The sequence below is a fragment of the Choloepus didactylus genome, chromosome 18 (assembly GCF_015220235.1).
Source record: "Choloepus didactylus isolate mChoDid1 chromosome 18, mChoDid1.pri, whole genome shotgun sequence".
Taxonomy (NCBI): Eukaryota; Metazoa; Chordata; class Mammalia; order Pilosa; family Megalonychidae; genus Choloepus; species Choloepus didactylus.
The window spans coordinates 633877-657295 of record NC_051324.1 but is presented as its reverse complement, the minus strand read 5'-3'; the positions used below and the strand labels follow the sequence as shown (position 1 = coordinate 657295).

The window sequence follows — 23419 nt, the reverse complement described above, 5'->3', positions numbered from 1 at the left end:
GATTCTCAGCCTTGACACCAAAAGTACAGCCCATAAAAGGAAGAACGGTAAGTTGGACTTCAATCAAAATTCAAAATGTTTGCCCTCTTAACATAATAAAAAGTGAGCTACAGAGTGGTGAAAATATTTGCAAACCACATATCGAACAAAGGACTTGAATCTAAAATATAAAGGCCTTTCAAAACTCAACTAAAAAAAAGCAAACAATCAAATTAGAATACGGGAAAAGACACGAAGAGACATTACACAGAAGAAATACCGATGGTGAAGCAGCACACGAAAGTATGTACAATATCATCAACCATCAGGGAAATGCAAATTAAAACCACACGAGACATCACCACACACCTACAAGAAAGGCCCAAATAAGAAACAGTGGCAACGCCCTGTGCCGGCAAGGATGCAGAGAAACTGGATCGCTCACGCACTGCAGGTGGAATGTAAATCGGCACAGATCTCTACGGAAAACAGTTCGGCAGTTTCTTAAAAAACTAAACATGCAACAACCAGACAACCCAGCCTTCGCACTCCTGGGCAATTTATCCCAGATAAATGAAAACTACGTTCACACGGAAACTTGTACACACGTGTTCACGGCAGCTTTACTCATAAGAGCCAAGAACCAGAAACCACCCAGATGGGCTTCGAGGGAGAAGGTCAAATAAGCAGGTCTACCCACGCCGGGCACTACCCAGCAACAGAAAGGCGTGAGCTGAGGGCACGTGTGATGTCTGGGTGAGCGCCTAATCAAAGATTACAGAGGCAGCGCACCTCCGTGGACGCCGAGGGGCTGGGGGACATGGGTGCAGCCCTAGAAGGGCAGCCTGGGGCTCCTGGCGGTGGGAACGCCCCATGTCCTCCCCACGCACCAGCCTGGCCGTGACGCTGGACCACGGTGTTGCCGGTGTGACCGCTGGGACACTGGGCAAAGGGCGCACGGATGTCTGTTCTGTTTCTTCTAACTGCATGGAAACCACAAGCACTTCCAAATAAAATCCATTCAAAAAACCATTGGTCCATGAATGCTCCCTCTCCCCACACAGGGCCCACCCGGTCTGCAGCGTCCGGCAGAGGCAGCTTCTGTGTGGTCCCAGGGTCCAAATGGGCCTGCACAGGGGAGGCCCGGGCCCCACAGCCAGCATTTGCCAGGAGAGGCAGCCGGATGAGGCTCTGTAGTGGCTGCACGTGCATCGCCGGACTTTCCATCGGGCTCCTCCTAAAAGCCACGCGTGCACCACGCAGACACACACACACACAGGGGCACTTGGCGCACACACACACACAGCGGCACTTGGCGCACGCACGCGAAGGGGCACTTGGCGCACACACGTGCAGGGGGACTTGATGGGCACTTGGCGCACACACAGGGGCACTTGGCGCACACGCACGCACAGGGGCACTTGGCGCGCACACACACACACAGGAGCACTAGGCACACATGCACCCACAGGGGCATTTGGCGCACGCACACACACACAGGGGCACTTGGCGCACACATGCACAGGGGCACTTGGCGCACGCACGCACACACAGGGGCACTTGGCGAACACATGCACACACGGGCACTTGGCGCACGCACGCACAGGGGCACTGGGCACACACACACACAGGGACACTTGGCGCACGCACGCACGCACACACGGGAGCACTGGGTGCACGCACGCGCAGGGGCACTGGGCGCATGCACACACACAGGAGCACTGGGTGCACGCACGCGCAGGGGCACTGGGCGCAAGCACGCACAGGCACTAGGCGCACGCATGCACAGGGGCACTTGGCGCACACAGGCACGCGCAGGGGCACTTGGCGCAAACACGGGCACTTGGCGCACGCACGCACAGGGGCACTTGGAGCATGTACGCACGCACAGGGGCACTGGGCACACACACACACAGGGACACTTGGCGCACACACGCACGCGTGGGGGCACTGGGCGCACGCACACACACACGGGAGCACTGGGTGCACGCACGCGCAGGGGCACTGGGCGCACGCACGCACAGGCACTAGGCGCACGCATGCACAGGGGCACTTGGCACACGCAGGCACGCGCAGGGGCACTTGGTGCAAACACAGGCACTTGGCGCACGCACACACAGGGGCACTTGGCGCATGTATGCATGCACAGGCACTAGGCGCACGCATGCACAGGGGCACTGGGCACACACACACACAGGGACACTTGGCGCACGCACGCACAGGGGCACTGGGCACACACACACACAGGGACACTTGGCGCACGCACGCACGCAGGCACTGGGCGCACGCACGCACACACACGGGAGCACTGGGTGCACGCACGCGCAGGGGTACTGGGCGCACGCACGCACAGGCACTAGGCGCACGCATGCACAGGGGCACTTGGCACACGCAGGCATGCGCAGAGGCACTTGGTGCAAACACAGGCACTTGGCGCACGCACGCACAGGGGCACTTGGAGCACGTACGCACGCACAGGGGCACTGGGCACACACACTCACACAGGGGCACTTGGCGCACACATGCACACACGGGCACTAGGCGCACGCATGCGCAGGGGCACTTGGCGCACACACACACACACAGGGGCAGTAGGCGCACGCACGCGCAGGGGCACTTGGCGCACGCACGCACAGGGGCACTGGGCACACACACACACAGGGACACTTGGCGCACGCACGCACGCGCGGGGGCACTGGGCGCACGCACACACATGGGAGCACTGGGTGCACGCACGCGCAGGGGTACTGGGCGCACGCACGCACAGGCACTAGGCGCATGCATGCAGAGGGGCACTTGGCACACGCAGGCACGCGCGGGGGCACTTGGTGCAAACACAGGCACTTGGCGCACGCACACACAGGGGCACTTGGCGCACACATGCACACACGGGCACTAGGCGCACGCACGCGCAGGGGCACTTGGTGCACACACGCACACACAGGGGCAGTAGGCGCACGCACGCGCAGGGGCACTTGGCGCACACACGCACACACAGGGGCAGTAGGCGCACGCACGCGCAGGGGCACTTGGCGCACGCACGCGCAGGGTCACTAGGCGCACGCACAGGGGCACTTGGCACACACATGCACACGCAGATGCACGTACACTCTCCCAGACTCCCTGCCACGCCAAGTCTCTTCTGCCCCTGCCGTCCCACCCACCCACCAGCAGCCCTGGGTGCATCGGGGGGAGCCCCAGCCGTCTCCACTCTCCCAGGGGGGCCTCTGGACCCACTCGCCTGGCCTAGTCGGCTCAGAGCTGAGGACACATGCTCGGCTCTCGGATTCCTCCCAGGTGCCCGTCTCGATCCTCCTGTCCCCTCCTTCACCCTCAGAGTCACCTAGGAGTGGAGAAAGGCAGGACAGGCCAGAGTCCCAAACAACAGATGCCAAATCCTGCAGCGACCCTGCACAGCCAGGGCCTCACGCCCTCCAAAGCGCGTGGCCCCTGCGAGCAGCTCTGCTTCACCGTCCCTTCAGGCACCGATCAGATCCCAGGGCCACTCCAGGACAGAGCTGACACAGCCGTCATGCGCTGACGAGCCTGGGACCCCTGCCCCCACTCCGTCTCACACCCACCCCTCCCAGGGAGCAGCACCGTCTGGCCTCTGCGCTTCACACAGTGAGTCCCCACGTGGAGGCCCTGACGTCCACTGGCGGCTCCCCGCTCACCCCCGCAGCCCCCCGCCAACCCCAACCCAGCTGCCCCCCCTCCTCACAACACCCCACTGTTCACAGGGACATCTGCCCTCGGCGGAGGCAGGAAGGGGGCCTCAGAGTGGTGCCCGGGATGAAGGAGGGCTTGGGGACAACGAAAAAACAAACACGTGAACAATCAACAAGTACATGTTAGTCAAGACTTCCCCACTCCCGACTGTCCTCCGAGTGCTGTCGGTTAAGACTTCCCAGGAAGATGGGACAGCGCGGGCTCACCCCAGGCACAGAGGGCAAAGGGCAAGTGCGGGTGCCCTGACCCCCACGTACCCAGCTCCCTGGCTGCCGGCACGACGACGGCTGGCACTGTGACGGATGGTTCTGGCACCGAGGAGCAAGCAGACCCAGGCTTGCTGGCCATCACCTCTGGCCTCCCGCTCACCCCAGGAGCACAGCACGCGGCAGGGGAGAGGCAGAGGGCAGCAGGGAAGCAGCAAGGGCAGCATTCCCACACTCCTGACCCGGGAGCCCAGGGCCAGCGAGCCTGAAGAAGGGACGCGGGGCAGAGCCCACAGGGCCTCCAAGGAGAATTCCCTGTAACAGCACAAGGAAGAAAGCCGCCCAGCGTCCGACAGGGAGAAGGCGGAGTAAGTGATGCCACAGCTCCCTGACGCAGCTGTGAGTCATCAATAACTACCAGGCATCCAAGACCCCTCCAGAGAGGGGCGCGACGCCAAGCAGAGGAGGGAGGATATAAAGCCGCGCCCGCCCAGCCCCTCAGAGCCGGCATTTCTTGCACACATCCAGGTGAAGCTTGCGACCAGGGCACCCTGGAGGTGCCAACCTGGCCTCCCCAGGCTCGGCTCTGCAGCCAGAGCGAGGCCCTCCCAAGGGAGAGCAGCATGTGCATGGGGCAGCCATGACAACATGTGAAAACGTTCATGAAACACGTGACATGCAGTGAGACCGGGCATCCAGGAGACTGCCCTTCGTCGGCTGTGGGGACCACGAGCTGTGGTCCATGTGCTTTGACCTTCTGTGAAAGCAGCGCTGTTACATGGCATTCCCCGCACATACTGTCGTGCACCAGCCGGCCACACGTGGCTGGCCTCCGACACAGCCCGAGCAGAATGGCCTCCTAACGGGGACTTGCTTGGGCCTGCGGGATGTTGGGGAGTGGGATCAGGGACTCTGGCCCCTCTCCAGCCACGGCCCAACCGCACAGCCCGGGACGGTGTGCAGACCCCGGCCTGGGAATGAATCTCAGTTTCGTCATCGACAGTAGCGAAGAAAAGTACATGTATCCCTCCACACCACGAAAAGAAACCTCATCAGGTAAGCATCAAAGCACCCCAGGGCCAGGGACATACGCCCGGCAGCCATGCAGCGCCCAGAGCTGGGCCATGCAGCACCCAGAGCTGGTGTTTGACCCGCGTGGGGGCGGCAGGGGAGGCTGGAGATGCTGCCAGTGCTCACAGGGACTGGCCAGCAGGTAGAGGTGGCACAGCAGAGCTGGGCCGGGAAGGCCGCGGGCCACCTGGGCTGGTGCAAAGGGCCTCCGGGCCTCCTGGCTCTAGGAGCAGGGTGCAGTGGGACCCCAGACCCCACAGGCACCCTCTCAGCTGGCCCAGCGCCTGAGATCCCAGCAGAGCCGCCACCCAGGGGAAGCTCTCGAGGAGAAGTCGCACACAGTCCTGAGGAAGCCCCACACCTGTGGGGGCTGGGACCCCAGCGATGCAGAAATTCTCGGGGCAAAGGCTCCCCCAGGCCCGGGCAGGGGGCAGGGACAGCATGTGAGTTTTGGGGGACAGGGTAGAGGGTCCCGTGGTGGAGAAGCCACAGGGAGGCCGGCGGCAGGAGCCTCTTCTGGCAGCCGGCACCCCCTCTGGGGCTCTGGGGTCGGGGTGCTGCCCTTTTGTTTTTCTAAAGGAGTTGTGGAAACACTTCTGCTCTCGTAACAAACAGGCTGTCAGTACTTCCTGCACTTAGATTCCAAGAGGGAAAACAGTGCCTGGTTCTGAGCTGCCGGGACACCTTCCTCAGCCTGGAACTCGCAGCCGACTGCAGTCACCCTCTTACGGGGACCCGCGAGCGTTTGGGCCACGCAGTGCCCGTCCAGCCCTTGCCAGGTCCCGAGGCCACCTGGACAGACAGCGGGAGGGACAGATGGCTCTACGTCCACAAGTAGAAACCTTCCAGGCAGAGCCAGCTGATCCCACCAGGAGTCAACACAGACCTCGAGCCACGGAAGACAGGGCTTTTCTCTCAAAACAAGTGAGCCAGGACCAAACAAAGTGCTGCCCATCCCTGCAGCCACCTCGAAAGGAGGGGTCAGTGGACTCAGTCCAGCAAGGTGGCCACTGACGGACCCGTGCCCAACCCCTCCTGGATCCCCCAGGGCTCAGCCCCACAGGGCCAACTCTGCCCTCGATGCAACACCCTCGGCCGGCACCAGCCTCCAGGACCCATGCCTGCCACAAAAAACCAGAGGAGAAGCCTCGAATGCCAAGCACACTCAGAACCATGCCGCGGCCCCAGCAAGGGGCTCCCAGGAAGAGCTGGGCGCTGTGGGGGCCACAGGCCCAGGACACGAGAAGCAGGAGGAAGCCCGGAGCTCAGAAGGACAGTGACGGCTGCCCACCAGCCCAGAGGGGCAGCGGGTCTCCCAGCTTCCCCACCCTTCCAGGGTGAGGTGGTGGGTCTGTTTGAAAACGCCCGTCAGCTCCTCTCTCTGTCCTCAAGTCACTGCCGAGGCACCTGAGGCCATTCGCTCTTCTGGTCCTCACTGCAGAACTCAGGGCATGCACCACCGCTGCCTCCACCTTCCAGGTGAGGAAACCGAGGCGTGTGGGGACTGAGCACGTCAGGCCACAGAGCAGGAAGTGGTGAAGCGGACCCGAGCCAAGGCAGCCGGGCTCCAGACTGGCTCTCGGCCACGGCCTCCAGCATCACCGGCCACCCCCAGGTAAGGGCCGGCCCCCCGCAGCGGGAGGTGCGCTCCGTGGGCTGCCTCCTGGGGCAGCACAGTCCTGGCCAGCAACCCCCCACCCCGGGATCTGCAGCTAGGCCACCACCCAGGGGGCTTGGGACCGGCTGTGAGGCCCACCTGTGGCCCCAAAGACATGGCCCGGCAGGTGCCCGCAGGAGACAGCCGCCCCCATCAGCCCTGGAGACCGCCCTCCCCTCAGAGCCCCGCACCGGCTTGGCTGGGAACCGTCTGCCACTGAGGAGCCGGAAGCGAGGGCTGCAAGCCTCTTTCCGACCTGGCTGAGGCGGCGGGTGTCCAGCCCAGGAGAGGGGCGCCGGCACGCTGTCCACACCCGAGCCCACACACCGGGCAGTGGCCACTGTCCAAACCGTGAGACTTCTGAAAGCGAAACCCGGGACTCCACCACTGCGGAGAACAGCTGCGCCCTCCCTGCAGCTTCCCGGCCCTCAAAGCTGGGGGGTTCCACGTGCACGGTGGGGTCCAGGGTCCAGGCCGCCAGCACCAGGACACAGCACCAGGAAAACCAACGAGACAGAGGCACAAACAGGGGGCGAAGGCCTTGGACACGAGGGCAAAGAGGAGGAGTTCAGAGACACTTCCATGAGGAGGAGCAAAGGGCTTATTTCAGGAATCAGTCAGGGGAAAATCTGCCCTGAGAGAAGCTCCCGTCAGAGCTGAGCCAGCTTCAGAGACGGCCGGTTTACGAGGGGGCTCCAGCCTCCTTCCAGAAGCAGCTGCGCCTTCGACCACAGCACAGAGCACCTTCCCGCGGCTGCTGGCTCCACCTGGGGCCAGAGTCCAGGGGAGGGTGCACCGGCCCCGCCTCCCCGGAGTGCCCGACGCCCCTCGCCCTCCGGCAGGCCCACCGCGCCACGCCCCAATAGGCTCCTGCCACCACGTGGCCACTGGCTTCTGAACAGGGCACACTGCGTGGTACACAAGCCACCTCACCACAGGCCCGCTGCAGGTTCTGTGTGCTCACACACGCAGGAGTGTGCGTGCGTGCAGGCAGGCGCTCGTGTGTGCACAGGCACCAGTGGGTACGTGAGAGGGGTGAGAACAACGTGCTGACTGGGGAGCCTGCCCCTGGGCCTTGGGGTGCCCTGGAGGAGAGCAGGACGAGGTGGCGGCAGCTGTCAAACAGAAGTGACAGGAAGACACGCAGTGAAGAAGCATCAAGTGACGGTTTGGCAAAGGTGAGCAGTGAGCACGGGCACACACCACACACAAGGCCGTGGTGGCACTTGTTTTTGACAGCTTTATTGAGACACAACTGGCACACCACACAATTTACCATTAAAGTGGAAATTTGAGGGTTTTTACTACACAAAAAGGTTGCACAGCCATCACCAAAATCAGTTTTGGAGCACTTTCGTCACCACTAAAGGAAACCCAGTGCCCTTGGCCCCCACTCCCAGCCCCTTTCCACCTCCGTGGATTTGCCGCTTCTGAACATTTCGTGAACGGATCTAAATAACGGGTGGCCTGTTGTGTCTGGCTTCTTTCGCTCGCTGTAATGTTCTCAGGGACCGTCTGTGTGGTGGCACCAGTGCCTCGCTGCGGATGTACACATCTGGTTTATCCTCTCGCCGGCTGGGGCATCTGAGTTCTTTCCACTTTCCGGCTCCTGTGAATCACGCTGCTTGCGCATCTGTATCGAGTCTGCTAAGCGGCTGGAAGTCTCCTTCAGGAGAGACGGGAGAAGGAAACAGCCCCGTCCCCTCGCAGCCCGAGGGCTCCCCTGCGCAGTCCTGGAGGGGAGGCCCCGCGTCACAGGCCACGCAAGCCGAGACCCCAAAAGGAGCCTCCACAAGCCCTGGCACCCAGGAGAGCCTGGGCGGGCGGGATGGAGGGCAGCAGATGGCACAGACGACCGTCATCAAGGGGCTGCGGCCAGAAGACATGATCAGAGGAAGCGCCTCTCGTTCGGGAGTCAAGACATCAAACCCCTGTCGAGGCAGCAAACCCGCGGGACAGGCCGCAGCCGAGGGGCATTTCACCCCCAGAGAGCAGACGGGCTTCTCCCGAGGCAGATTCTTGGGAGTTCTCGCAGGGCTCGCCGAGGCTTCCAGACGGTCCCCCCGACCCCCCACCACCACCACCGCCGTATCCAGAACCCGACCCAGAGCCGGGAACTCGGGTGTGAACAGACGAGACGAGGGACGCCGGGGCAGAGCCTCTTGTCACCCGCATCCCGTCCTGTTTCTGCTGTCAGTGTGTCTCCCGTCAGTCTGTCTCCCGGCTTAAAACGGCAGAGTCACTCTTGACCCTTCCCTTCCCGCGGCGGCAGAGTGGTGGTTATGTGTGGAAGTCACAACTTCCTTCCCTAGGCCTCAGCCTCCTGTCTGCAAAATCCGAAGACCACAACCCTCCTCGGCGTCAGCTTCCCCCGGAGTCCTCACCGCGTGCGTGGCCCTCACCTGACCCCCTCGCGTCCCGGAGCCCCTGGGGCAGGTGGTGAGGGCAGCTCCAGATACCGAGGAGGTGCTGGCCCCAGGCAGCTGCTGCTGACATGCTGGTCGGCCACAGGACCCCCCAGGCACCTGCCCCCAGCTCCTGCACCCCTACGCCCGGCACCCGGGCGCTCCCAGCAAACAGCCCCGCTTGTCCGGGGACCCCTGAGACCCTTTCAGGCGTCTGTGAGCCAAAACTATTCTTAACGCTAAGACGTCATTCACCTTCTTTATCCTCACTCTCTCACAAGCGCGCAGTGGAATTTTCCAGGAGCTCCATGATGTGTGAGACCAGAACTGAGAACAGAAGGTCGAGACTCCAGCTGACTTTTGTTATCTCAGATGTTAAAGGGATTTGCAAAAATCTAAAACACAACTCTTCTGGCTAAAGTTTCTTTGCTTTGGAAGTTATTTTGTTACAATATTTTTGCTATTTATGTTATGTGACGGGGTTATACTTTTAATTAAGAGTTTTTACATTTCTTGGTTTTAATTCCTCCTACAGTAAAGCTCTCGGAGGGCCCCACAGTTAAGCGTGTAGAGGGGTCCCAGGACTTGCAGGTGTGAGAGCCGCCTGCCTCAGTGCCCGCTCCCCCCGCAGCCCTGCGCCCCCCGAGGCCAGGCCTCTGCCCACCACACTCGCCCACTGCCCACCAGCCTGAACACAAGGCCTCCAAGTTCGGGTCTCTGGTCTCCACCCCCAGGCTCTCTTCCTCGACACGCTGCCTTAAAAGGCTACGTCTTACTCCAGACTGGTTCCCAGCGACTGCGCTGCAGCCCATCTGGAACCGAAACAGATTCCCAGACCTGGCTGGGCCGGAAAAGCTCTTGCTCCAGACTCTGCACGGCCTCGGAGGGAAGGGAGAGGGGCCGCTCGGCGGAGGCAGCACCTGCTCGCAGGGGCCAGCGATGGGCGGTGCTCGGCCCAGCCCGCCGGGGGCTCACTGCCAGGCAGCACCAGGCATCCTGAGTGCTGCGGACCCCCAGGGCCTCTGCTGACCCCCCGGAGGCTGGGGAGACAGAAACATGGGGCGCTACGTCACAGTGTGCCTCTGCCCAGGTCCTCCGCAGCAGCTCTGCTCTCGCCACCATGAAGCAGCAAGACGCCCAGGGGTCAGCTGTGCGTCAGCCCACGCCTTGGCCCCGCACCCAAAAACCTGACAGAGTCCCTCTGTGGCCGCTGCTGCTAAGTCAGGCAGGAGCTCCCAGACACACACCTCATCCCGACAATTTACACCCTGCACAGGTGCTACCTACGACACCGAGTATTACATTAACTTAAGAAACGTCGGTGCAAGAGTCAGAAGAGACCAGAGGTTTCTAAGCTGCGGAGGCCCCCGGAGGCTGTGGTTCGGGGTCCCTGGAGAGCGCGGGAGGGCAGGGGCAGTTCCTCCTCCCAGCCTCCCTGCCCAGGGACGAGTCCCGGGCTGCGCTGCGAGGAGGGGGAGGCTGTGGACACCCTCTGCTGGTCTTCAGGGGAGCCCCAGGAAGACGAGGCCTGAGTGTCCACGCGGCTCGGCAGCCCTGGTGCCGCCACCTCACCGCCGCTCAGGGTCTCCTGCCCCCAGGTTTCCACCCCAGACTCCTCCAGGGAAAAGCCGCAGACCACCCTCCCCTGCAGCCACCTCCTCCCCACCTGTCGGCGCAGGGCTGGCGGCGGGCAGCACCCACTCGGAGCCCGGCTCCAGCGCCCCACACCGGCGGCACAGTGGGCTGCCCTCTCCACGGCCACCACGTCCCCCCACGCCCTCTGCCCACACACAGCAGCTGGGGAGGAGGGGGACACGCCAGACGTCTCCCCGCAGGTCCTACAGCGAGCCACGGCCGCCAGCGTGCCGGAACACGACACCCATCGTGCAGAGGCAGGAGAGCGAGGGACACAGGGGACACCGTCCTGGGCCACGGCCGTGCCCTCGAAAGGCAGCTGCCCTCAGCGACAGGTGGGGCAGGAGGAAGGGCCCGGAAAGCTGAGCAAGCTCGGCCCAATCGCGCCCTCCACCTCACCCTGCCCAGCACACACTACACGCTCGGTCACACCCACACTCACACCCACATGCCCACAGACTCACAGTACACACCAGTACACACACCCACACACCACACACACCCACATACCCACACACCCACATACCCACACACACCCACACAGTACACACACGGTACACAGTCACACCCACATGCCCACAGACTCACAGTACACACCAGTACACACACCAGTACACACACCCACACACACCCACACAGTACACACACAGTACACAGTCACACCCACACTCACATACCCACACAGTACACACACACTACACGCTCGGTCACACCCACACTCACACCCACATACCCACAGACTCACAGTACACACACCCACATACCCACATTCACACAGTACACACACACCACACACCACACACACCCACATACCCACACACACCCACACAGTACACACACGGTACACAGTCACACCCACTCACACCCACATACCCACAGACTCACAGTACACATACCCACACACACCCACACATGGTACACACCCACAGTACACACACCCACATACTCACCCACACTCACACCCACATACCCACATTCACACAGTACACACACACCACACACCACACACACCCACATACCCACACACACCCACACAGTACACACACGGTACACAGTCACACCCACTCACACCCACATACCCACAGACTCACAGTACACACACCCACATACCCACACACTCACACCCACACTCACCCACACAGTACACACACACCCACACACTCTACACCCACACACCCCTCCCAACTGCTGTAGGGGAGGGTCCCACCGGCCACACCCGCAGAGCCCCCCGTCCAGAGCCCCCTGCGGGCCAGCGTGGGAAGTGGCTCGAGTCGGCGGCACGTGGTGTTAGGCCCCAGCTCCACACCGACAGCAGTGCCGGGGCAGGCGTGCCCCTCTCTGTCCCCCCACCTCCGGAAGCTGCCGGAAGCACAAACGAGGTCACGGACGCGGAGTGCTCCCAACAGCGGCCTGGCACACGGCAACTGCCGCTGGCTGCTGACACCACCCGCCACGAGCGGCCCGGAGTGGGCGGCTGGTTCTGTGCCGTGAGGACACGGCGGAGGGGAGGTGGGCGCCGGGCCCGGGCGCTCCGCAGCAGGCTCCTTGTTGGCGGCCAGGGTCCTCTGGGTGGGGGTCTCACTCCCAGGAGAGCACAGGCCTCCCCCAACGCTGGGGCCCGGGAGCAGCGACGCCGCGAGGACCCGCCTGCAGCCGACACACCAGGGCCGGCCGGGAGCAGCCCAGCTCCCCTCACGTGGCTGCTCTCTCCGGGTGGGTCGTGCCCCCACCCCCCAGCACAAGGGCTTTGCTCCCAGACATGTGCAGGGAAGTGGCAGGACCTGCACCAGCAGGACAGACGGAACCCCCACCCTTCTCCCACCGAGCCAACGGCCGCTGAGACGCCCCGGGTGACGCGCCTGGGACTCAGGTCTTCTCGGGGGCTGGAGGGGCTGAACTGGTGGTGTCCGCCCCATCTTCCCACCCTTTCGAGTCTTGAAACCAGTCCAGTCCCTACACTTACATGCTTGTTCTGAAAACCCATCCCGAGAGAGCAAACTGGCCATGGTGGGAGCTGCCGGCGTGGCAGGAAGCAGGCAGCAGGAGAGGGACGGCTGGAGTCTGCGTCTCTGTGGAGGGGCGGTGGCGGGCAGCCTGGCTCAAGGACCAGAGATGGCGCCCGAGATCCAGCTCTCCCAAGAGATCACGGCAAGCTGCTCCTCATCGGTACAGTGAGCTCGGAGGCGAGCTCTCTGAGGTCCCCTCCCAAGGAGCCCCTGGTCCCTCGAGTTCCGGGAGGCCGGGGTGGACACCTGTAACGACGGCTGCGGGAGCGAGCAGGGCTGGGTGTGAGCGCGCGCTCTCCAGCAGGCGGGCCAGGCCTTCGACCGTCTGGGACGTGCTGGGAAACCCCCCTCGGAGCACCCCCCGTGTGGCCACGCAGCTCCGAGCTCCAGCCTGCCAGGCGCCTCTCAAGCCTCCTCGGTCCTCACAGGCACCAAAGGTCAGGGCGCCGCAACAGCCCGGCTTTCCAGACGCGGGGATCGGACCGCCGGCCGCCAGCACCGAGAACGGGGCCGGGTGTGCGCCCCGACCCGAGCTGAAAGCCCCGGCTCTCCACTGCTCCGGCTGCTGCCCGGTCCTGCTGAAATCAACCCAAGCACCGCCTCGGGTTTCTGGGCTCAAGTGGGTCACCGGGTGGCAGCCGTGTGTGCTCCGAGCCCCTCACCCAGCCCCGAGCCCGGGCCCCCAGCAGCTGCCACCCTTCCGCGGAGGAGACACGGCTGAGGCCCAGGCCCGGCCGGCGGCCTGCTGAAGCCAGCCCTTCAGGACCCGCGGGGATCAAGGACACAGCCGTTTCCTGGCTCTGAATTCCTCTCGCAGGGCAAAAAGCAGCGCTTCCTGATCGGGCTGTGCCGAAGGTGTGGTCCCTGTTCCCGCCTGCAGCCCATCTGCGGGTGTGGGACGCCCTGCGGAGCAGGAGATTCTAGAACCTGTGCCTCGACCCACAAAACACCCTGTAACATGCCCTGCGTTCCCCCCACCACACCCCAGGAACGAAGGAATCCAAGGCAGGGCAAGGTCCTGCTTCAGAAAGCAAAGGTGAACGCTCGTTATCAGAAAGAGGGGGGCCAAAGAGGACTCTGGAAAAACCCACACTGGCCACCTCGTGACCGCAGCGGGTCAAGCCTCTCCACCTGCTAACTGGGGACAGTTCCCCACCAGCTTCACGGCAGGGGCCACACAGCGCCCAGAGCCCCCCCCAGAGTGAGGGGCCAGGAGCCCACCGACAGCTCCAGCCCTCCTGCCACATGCCCGCCCCCGCAGCATGAAAGCAGAGAGGATCAGGCTTCCAGGCCCAGGCTGAAGCTGGCTGGGCGACTCGCTGGGCCTGGGGCTCCTCACAGCTCCCACACCTGGGCAGCAGCTTGGCCGGGTGAAACCCCACGTCCACTCTGCACCCCCGGAGCACCGCCGGCCTCCAGGCTGCCCAGGAGGCCGTGGCCATAAAACCCTCGGTCAGGAGCCCCCCAGACCTGCCAGCCGCCCCGCACAGCAGGGCCATCTCCTGGCAGAGCTGGGAGCAGAGGGAGGACGGAGCCAAAGGGATGGTGGCTCTCCAGGCAAAAAGCAGGCTGTGGTTTCACGTGAACTAGGGTGACCCTGGCTGAGAAAGCCACTGAGTGGCTTGGAAGATTCCAGTTCCAGTGTCCAGAGACAAAATGCCAGCAAAGCAGCCCACTGGGCTCCCTCTCCCCCAGAGGAAGTGATGATATGACGGAAGCAAGGGGCTGGGAATTCTGGGGTCCAGCTCAGGGCAGCTGAGAAACCACCAGGGACCATGTCACAGAGTCCAAGGCAGCCAAGAGTTGGAGAAACCACAAAATCTGGGGCACAGTTTTCAAACCTGCCCCCACACGCTCAGAGATGTCCGGGTGGCCGAGCCCACCTAACCCAGAACTGGCACTTCTGCTGACTGTCGCACAGCATTTCCGTATGAAACACCTTTGAGTACAAGGCACCACAGTTCCACGCACGCCTGAAACACCGACCTGGTCCAGCTGTGTCACTCCACGTGGGAAAGAGGCCTGGGGAGGGCAGTGCGCTTCCCAAGACGAAACAAGAGCCTGTTTCGTAGCTTAAATGCTTCCAAAGTGGCACCTCATGCGGCCGCATGAAGCAGTGGCACCCAGAGGGCGACTTCCCTCTCAGTCCTTCCCCCAGGGTTTCAAGACTAAGCAGCAGGCTGGGAGCAATTTAGAGATAAACACTCCAAGTCGCACGTCCTCAACCCAGCCACGGAGCATCAGGCCACCTGGGACGCCAGCGAAGGCAGTTGCCCACCGGTGAGGCAGGGTACCCTCCCAGGCCAGTGGGCACCCAACCCGGGGGCTGCCCCAAGCTCCCCAGTGTCGGGCCAAACTCAGGTGGGCAGCCGAGCTGGGGGAACTTCAGGGAACTCCCGCGGCCACCCTCACGTTCATGGAAGAACGGAACGTGGGTTTCTGGCTGTGGTCCTTCCGTGCGATGAGCGGAAAGGACTCAGCAAGGTCAAGTGAAAGGCCAGGACGCAGGGGAAAGCAGCAAGGAAACTGAGACCACCCGACACACCCAAAGCACTCGTGAGACCCCAGCCCCAGCGTACGGGCTCCCAGGGGAGGGGAGGGGAGACGGCACCTGCCTGCCTTCTACCCCAAAGTCTGCCTCTGAACAGAGCTCACAAGCACACCGAACGCAGAGGGGCAAGGAGCCAAGGAGGACACGCTGTTGACAGAAGAAACCTCCCGAGGACGGCCAGGTGGCGCCGGGCGGGGGCGGGGGCACGGGACATGCACAGGCAGCCCTCCGGGGACCCCCCACACGGCTGCCCAGGCCGACACCACCGCGCAGGAAGGAAAGCTGCAGGTGCCCAGGAGGCCAGTCGGGCAAGCACGGCTCTGGCCCGCCCCAACCGTCCCCGCAGGGTCTCGAGCCGGGCAGGTGGGCCTGGCCGCTGTGGGCCGGAGCTGCTCTGTCCAGCGCCACGGCCACTGGCCCTCGGAGAGCAGCTCACCTCGACCAGAACAGGCTGAAAAGTCAAACACACACGCCGATGACTTCTTTACCTGCCGACACGAGAGCATTTTGGATATATTAGGTTAAGTGAAATACAGCTAAAATTAATGTCACCTATTTCTTATTTTAATGCGGCAACTAAAAAATTGTAAATTATACGTGTGGCTGGCATTACAGTCCCATTGGAGAGGGCTGCCTAGACCAGGGTTGGGACACTACTCACGCCTGTCGGCCAAATCCGGCCACAGGCTGTTTTCTTAAGGCCCGGAACCAAGAACGGCTTCTGAAGTGCTGAATGGCTATACACGGATCTGGGTAAACTCCTGCTGGCTACAAGACCTGGAATATCCACCACCTAGCCCCGGGCCAGTCCTGTCTCTAGCGACGGGGGATACTCACTCCAGGCGGCACGAGGATCGGAGGCCAGGCCGGGGTTCCCGATTCCCCCACACTGGTGGTTTTATTGAGGTCACAGTCACGATCACGTAAGATCAGCCGTTTCAAAGTGAGCAGATCAGCGACATGTACAGGCTAACAGTGTTGGACAACCACCACCTCCACCTAGCTCCCAAATATTTCCAACACCCCCACCCGCCCCCACACGGAGCAGCTCCCGCCAAGCACTCCCCCCGACGCGGCCCCTGGCAACCACTGCTCTGCATTCTGCCTCTCTGGATCTGCCTATTCTGGATGTTTGCTGTAAGTGGCATCGCACACGTGTCCTTCGGTGTCTGGCTTCTTTTACTTGGCGTGTCAAGGGCCACCCGCGTTGCTGCACGCATCAGAGCGACGCTTCTTTCTTGTGGCTGACCAGTTCACCTCACGGAAACGCCACGACCTGCTTCTCCCTCACGGCCCATGGACGCAGGCTGTCTCCACCTCTCGGCTGCTAGGAAAGCTGTCACACCCGTGGGCACAGGTGCCCGTCTCCCAGTTCCACTGGGCACACGCACCTGGAGGTGGGACTGCCAGGTCACGGCAATTCTAGACAACCTTTCTGAGGACCCAGCAAACTTCCCCGCGCTGTACCACTAGGCCCCGCAGCCGCGGGGGCTCCCATCTCCCCACAGCCTCACCAACACTTCCGCTCCTCCCAGCGAGTGTGGCGGCGCGGCTCGTCGTGGTTTCGACAAGCATCTCCTTGACGCCTCGACGGCGAGTCTCTCTTCATGTGCCTTCTGGCCACTTGCAGGGTCTGGGATTGTGGACAACCTCCCACCACCACCACCAAACCACCTCCCAACTCACACCCAAGTCACAAATCTTCCCAAAGGGGTGAACTACTCTCACAGCTTCTGAGCTCAACGTCAAGTCCAATAAAGAAGCCCCACGGCCTGACCTTCCGAGAACGTCCCAGGAGCAGAGGGAAAAGGGAAGACGAGTCGCTGTGCCCGAGTTCCAGGCCACCATCGCCTGTCTGGGTCCCCACCTCTAGGGCCCCAGCAGCCCTGGGCAGTGGGGCCCGTGCCCACCGAGAGCAGAACCAGGCCGGGGGGGCCAGGGAAGCCGTGGGAGAATCGCTCTCCAGAGCAGAGACCTGAGGCCAAGGAGGGAAGAGGAGCCGGCCAGGGTCCCAGCCAGGCAGGGCACAGCGGGGCTGGACTCAGGTGCCAGCGCAGTGACTCCGACCCCGCGGCTGAAGTCACACCTCATGGGACGACCAGACTCGGTGTACCCCAAAACCCACCAGGACCCTGGACACGCAGGCCGAGAACCCTGGGCTCCCCCAGCTCTCCGGCGGACCCCACCCCCGCTGGACCTGCCCCCAGCCCCTCCCCGTCTGCTCCCTCCACCACGGCCTGAGGGACACATCCACTCCCGCGGCTCCGATGAGCCCCCCTCTGTTCCACCCCTGCCCACCACCCCTCGCCCAAGCTCCAAACAACCACTGCCTACCATCGGGGTGGGAGACCCCACCCAAGAATCCCATCAAGACCCCCACCTCCCTGAGATCAAAACTCACCACACTGCTGCTGACCCCTCCCCACTCCCCAGATCTGCTCCGAATCTGCCGGGCTCAGTCCCTCGTAAGGGGACCTCCACCACCCCTTCACCCTCAGCCCCCTCTGGCCAGCTGCCCAGGCCCGACCCTGGTCTCCGACAGCTCCCCCACCCCCAGCACTATCTGGAGACCCTCACTGCAACAGGGCCGGAACACTCCACACACCTCCGAGAGGTCTCCCGCCTTCAGCCAGAACCGTTTCCCTAAAAAACCGAAGGGTAAGCATAAAGATAACCACGAAAGAATTAAGATATTAGAAACCATTTCATAATTTTGGAAAGAAGACCTTCTTAAACACAAGACTAAAACCACCAACTATGGAGGAAAACACAGAGATTTAAATGCATCCACATTTAAAACTACCACAGGAAGAAGAAAAATGACCACAGAGAACTTTAAAAGACAGTGACTCTAGAAGAAAATTCACGCAATATATGACAGACATGAGCTTAGTATCGGGAGCAGGGGATGACAAAGCAGCTCACGGCCAAGTCCTGCCAGGGGCCTGTTCTGAGAATAAAGTTTTAGAGGAACCCAGCCACACCAGGCAGCCACAGAGCCCATCCAGCCCCAGAGCCTAATGGATCTACTTCCTGACCTTCAGGGAAGGGCTGACCCCTGACCCAGAGCACACACAGAAAGCAGCTACAATCAATAGGAGGAAAAAACTAACCCCACAGAAAAGTGGGCAAATGATATGAACAGGCAATTCACAGAAGAAACCAAGAGTCCTCAATAAACATTATGAAAAGAAGCTTAACCTCAACGGTAATCAGAGAAATTATTAAAGAATTAAATCATTTGAAAAATCCAGTCTTGGCCATGGTAAGACAAGCCTTTTTTGGAAAGCAATTTAGTGGTATCCGTAAAAAAAAAAAAAATGTAATGTGCCTGATGTCAACCCAGCCATTCTATTTTTAGGTATCTGCCCCAGAAAAATACTTGCATGCATGCACGCACTCACACACACCCAAAAGCATTTATAAAGATGTCACTGAAGCATGTGCCGTTTATAACTGCAAAACCTGGAAGTAACCTTGCTGTCCATCAACAAGGGAACAAATGACAGTCCGTCCCTAACGGTATGAAATGCAAAAAGACTTGGGAATACTTGTATGTAACGTCATGGAAAGAGCTCTAAGGCATACGCTGGTAGGCAGAGCAAACACATACACATAATTCAGGCTCCAGAAAAAGCTTAACTGTGTACTTCAGTCCACACATAGAAGCAAAACCACGCAGGAGGACGGGAGGATGCAGCACCCCAGGCTGGAGGACTCGACACCACCCGCTGCGCACACTGGATCACTGAATTTCGGGGTGAGGAGGGGCAAGGGCACCAGGTGGGGCACCCCAACACGGCCATGGCAGCACCATCACATCATGGGCTTGGGGGACGCCCACTCTGGACCACAAAAGGGGGGAGGTAGTGGCTTCAGAATCCTGGCTCCATCCCTGCCTGGGCCAGCCTTGTCTCCTCTCCGGGGCTCAGTCTTCTCATCAGCAGGAGGAAGTGGTCACGTGAGCTGCTTTCTAAGTTCTCCCAGGTCTGATGCTGTGGTTCAGTCCCTGGAAGAGGTTTCTGTACCACTTTGAGGGAGAAACCAAACAAACAAAACCCACAGCTGAGGAAATAAAGCTCCAATCAGAAGGCCGGGAGGGAGGCCGCTGCTGGGAAGAGGCCTTCCCACGGGGGAGAGCCAGCCCGGCTGCTGCTTGCTGCCCCTGGCCCGGGGTCCTCGCCCACGAGCACGGGGGTGGCCCAGATGCACGCTGCTACGTCTTCCACTCGGAGGGTCTAAAATAAGCTTGTGGCGGGAGGGGTGGCAGGAAGCAGAGCTGGGGGGCTGCTGGGAACCGACTGGCCACGGCTTCCTAATGGGGCTGAAGATGCAAGCGAGGGGCTAGGGAGGCCGGATGCGGAGCGCAGCAGCCCTGGCTGCTGGCAGGCCCCGAGTCTCCCTCCTCTTTTTTCCAAGAGTAGTTTCTTCCTGAAAGATCCCAGGAGGTGGAAGCTGGGCTAATCTCTCTGGCACAAACAGCCCCTCTCATTTCAGAAACTACCAACCTAGTTGTGCCCTGGACGGCTCAGTTCACCTTCCACTACCGTGAAAAAGTGAAGTGTCCTGAATTTATCCCCCTCCTTGATTCCAATTAATAATCCAACAATTAAAAAAGATTTTTTTTTAACAGATTAGACTCAGACATTGCAGATTCCATTCTAGTTTATCTGGGGATAAGAATCAGAATGCGGCCCTGCTGCAAGGAGTCAATGTCTATTTTACCAATTTTGGACATGGTTTGGAATAACCAGGGAACTTGCAAAGCTTATTCAGAACATCCCTGGCCAAGCCCAGAAACTTCTGTCACCAAAGTTGTTTGTACTGTCAACTCTGTTTTTAAATTTACAAGAGAAAGTTTAACCCAACACCATTCCTTGCTCTTCCCAAGAGCCCCACGATGGAAGCAAGCCAGGATCACGATTCTCAACTCACAGATAAGGACATTAAAATGTACAGAGGCAAAATGGCATGTTCAAGGTCACACGGCTGAAAGTGATAGCCAAGATGAGAAATAAGGTCTTGACTCCTACTCCAGGACCACAGGACCTGCTTCCCAGGAAAAAAAAAGAGTCCTTGTCCCTTAAACTCCAGAATGCACTAGCTGGAGACAGAACAGCCACCCTTCCCAAGCCGGCCTCTCCCCAAGGCCCTTCACGTCTAAGGATTTAACCCAGGGCGCGGGTCAAGGGTTTTGGTTAGAGGTGAAAGGAGTCTCCCTGGCCGGTGGAGGAAGGCGTCCTGTCCCAGGTGGAGCCCTGCCCTGCCACCCCACCCGGCTCTGTCGTGTGCACCAGTCAAATGCAGCATGAACTTAAGTGGCTCTAGGGGCAGCCAGGCCAGGCCGCTTCCAGGCAGCGTGTCGTGTCTGAGGCCAGCTTCTGCAGGAGTGGGTGGGACGAGGGTGCCCTGCCTGGAGCGGGAAGGGAGCTCCTGGGCCTGGAGAGACACTCAGGGAGAGGACTGAGCGGGATAAGCCCAGCGGAGAACGGAGGAGAGCCGGTCCACAGACCGAGCCCCAGGACTGCAAACCCCCAGGACTGCAAACCAGGCTCACCCGGGAAATCCCAGGAATCCGGTTCTGTGCATCCCAAATCCCTCCAGTGTCCAAGAACCCCAGAAGCCATGGGTCCAGGGAGGTGGAGGCAGGGCAGTGGTTTCCAGGGCCAGTAGGGATTGCAGCCAGCCTCTTCCAGGGCTTTTACCAACTCCCCCAGCTCCTGAATCCGAATCTGCAGGGCCCCAGGGCTCTGCTTTTATGGACTGTCTGGGAGCCACTGGGCTAGTCCCCTTGACATACGGGGCTGGGCAAGCGCACCCACTCACCCGGGACACACAAGTCTCTGCTGTGCTTGGAGCTGGGCGGGCAGGGTGGGGAAGGGGCCCCCGCTTTCCCACCAACCCCAGGCTCTGCAGCCTAAGTTCAAGACCAAGACCCTGCTCCCCAGGCGTCAAGACGCGCCGCCCCTCGCCCGCCGCTGACAGTGACAGTGATTTAGAAAAAGGGCAGGTGGGGTCTCAGGGGACAGGGACCGCCTACTCCCTTGGCCACTCGGTGTGCAAGGCCAAGTGCCCCCAAAACAGGCTCTGAGGAAGCCCCCAGAAGCAGCGGGCGAGCCCCAAGCGCACTGAGTCACCCAAAAAGCATGAATCACACGGCAAGGCCATGGGAACCAGAAAGGATGTTATTTTTCGGCGTACTTGAGGATTTTCCCTTTGTCCCAGGCTTGTCACGACCCTTCCCGCCCACGCACCCCAGCCTCCCCCGGCGCCAGACTCACGCGCGTCCGCGCTCCCGCGCCCGGGCCGCGCTCACCTGCGTCAGGTCCTCGTCGCTGAGCAGATGCGACTCGCGCGGCTTGAAGCAGTTCTGACACTTGCTCTTGTTGAAGATGTTGGCCTGGAACTTCCGGCACGGGTTCTCCTTGGCCGCCGACATGTTCGCAGGCCCCGCGGCCCGCCCGGCCCATGCCCCGGCGCGGAGGGCTCGGGCGGGGCGGCCTCGCGCGGGGGCGGCCGGAAGGGGCGAGTCGCCGCCGCAGCGCCGCGCCCGGGGCCCTCACAGCCGGCGCGACCCCCGGCGAACGCCCGGCCTCCGCGGGCCCATGGGCGGCCCGGCCCGCCGCCCGCCTCCCGCCGCTCCCGAGGCCGCTCCGCCGCCGCCGCCCTCGCCCCTCGGCCCCGGCCCCGGCCCCGCGCCGCCGCGAATGCGAGCCGAGCGCCTCGCGCGGTCCCGGGCGGGCGGGGGGCGCGGGCGGGGCGGGGCGCGGCCCCGGGAGCGGCAGCCGGGCGGGCCAATGGCGGCGGCGCGCTCCGGCTAACAAAGGCAGGCCTCGGCCAATGGGGGCCGGGGGCGGGGACTAAGGGCGGCTGCGCGCAAGGTTCCCTGTGCCTGCGCAGGAAGGTGGGGCGCCGCCGGGCGGTTCAGGCTTGGTGGACCCGCGCGCGGCCGGCCGCCCTGACAGCAGCGGGCGGGGCGGGGGGCGGGGCGAGAGCGGGCGGTGGGCGGGGCGAGAGCGGGCGGTGGGCGGGGCGAGGCGCGGCCCGCCCCCCGCGTCCCATCTGGGCCCCGCGCCTCTCCGCTTCCCGCAGCCGCGCGCCGAGCGAGGTAGCTGCGCACCTACTACGCGCCGGCCTCGGCGGTCACTGCTGGTAACGCCCGGCGCTCCTCCGAGGGCTCCCCAAGTTTCTCACCTGTCCGTCACCGTCCCCACTCTGCACGGGAGGAAACTGAGGCGCAGGAAGGGGCCCCGCTGGCGGTTAACCCCCCTGCCCAGCCTCGGGGCCGGAGACCACCCGCAGACGGACAGACAGGGCCGGAGCGCGGAGAGCGAAACGCTCCCTCCAGGAAGATGAGGGCGTTTCAGGGAGGGGCTGGAGGTGGAGGGAGGGGTGGGGGCGGCGGACTCCAAGCTGAGGCGTGTGAGTGCCACCCTGCTGGCAGCCGAGGGTTGTGGCAAGTTTTTAAACGGGGGAGGTGACAGCAGCTGCTGCTTAGGGGACAGAAAGGTTTCACGGGGAGAAGTAGCACATGGCACCCGGATCAGGTGTGAACTTTTGCTCCCGTCCTCTGCTGGCCGTCCCAGGGAGGTGGACTGCCTCTTAAGGCAAGGGAACGCTTTCCTCCAAAGTCCTGCGACACCTGACAGGCCCCCACCCGGGGCACCCTCCCCTGGCTGCGTGGCCTTGGGCGAGTCCCGTAGCCTGCCCAGCTCTGCACCTCGGCAACCTCCTGTATGAAACGGCACGATTGGGTGGAGGCGGTGCTCATTAGATGATAGAATGCTCCTCTAAGCTCTAGCATAACGCGGCAAAATGGTAACTGGTGAGGCTAGCCAAAGAGTACTTGGGGTTTCTTGCACTGTTCTTGTTTGAATTTTTGCAAAATAAACAAGTGTGCATGGCCTGGGCACATTCCTGCCTGCTTGGAATACGCAGAAACTGATACCAGTGGCGCCTCTGGGGAGGGGCTGGGTGATCGAGAGGTGACCTACTTTTAATTTTCTTCTAAGTCATTGGGTTCCTTTTGGATTTGGCATTGTGTGCATGTACACCTTATTTTAAAATAATTTTTAAAAATCCCACCCATGAGATGGGGGTGAGGATAGCACAGCATTGCAAATTTGATTGATCCCACTGAATGGTGTGCCTGTGAGTGGTGGAGATGGGAAAGTTCAGGT

General features: G+C 61.7%; 1 protein-coding gene across 10 annotated transcripts in view; it reads right to left on the bottom strand.

Annotated features, from left to right (window-relative positions):
* LOC119513399 (myosin phosphatase Rho interacting protein) overlaps positions 1–21924 on the bottom strand; it is a 114836-nt gene extending 92912 nt beyond the window's left edge. For 3 of the 10 annotated variants that reach the window (XM_037808581.1, XM_037808579.1, XM_037808586.1), the window contains exon 1: positions 21556–21923. In XM_037808581.1, coding sequence (XP_037664509.1) covers positions 21556–21678 — 123 coding nt within the window. In that variant the 5' untranslated portion in view covers positions 21679–21923. Of the gene's footprint in view, positions 1–12645; positions 13537–21555 lie in introns of those variants that run through there. The other 7 variants (XM_037808584.1, XM_037808585.1, XM_037808582.1 and 4 more) reach the window with 5 other exon arrangements.
* Between the last annotated feature and the right edge of the window lie 1495 nt (positions 21925–23419).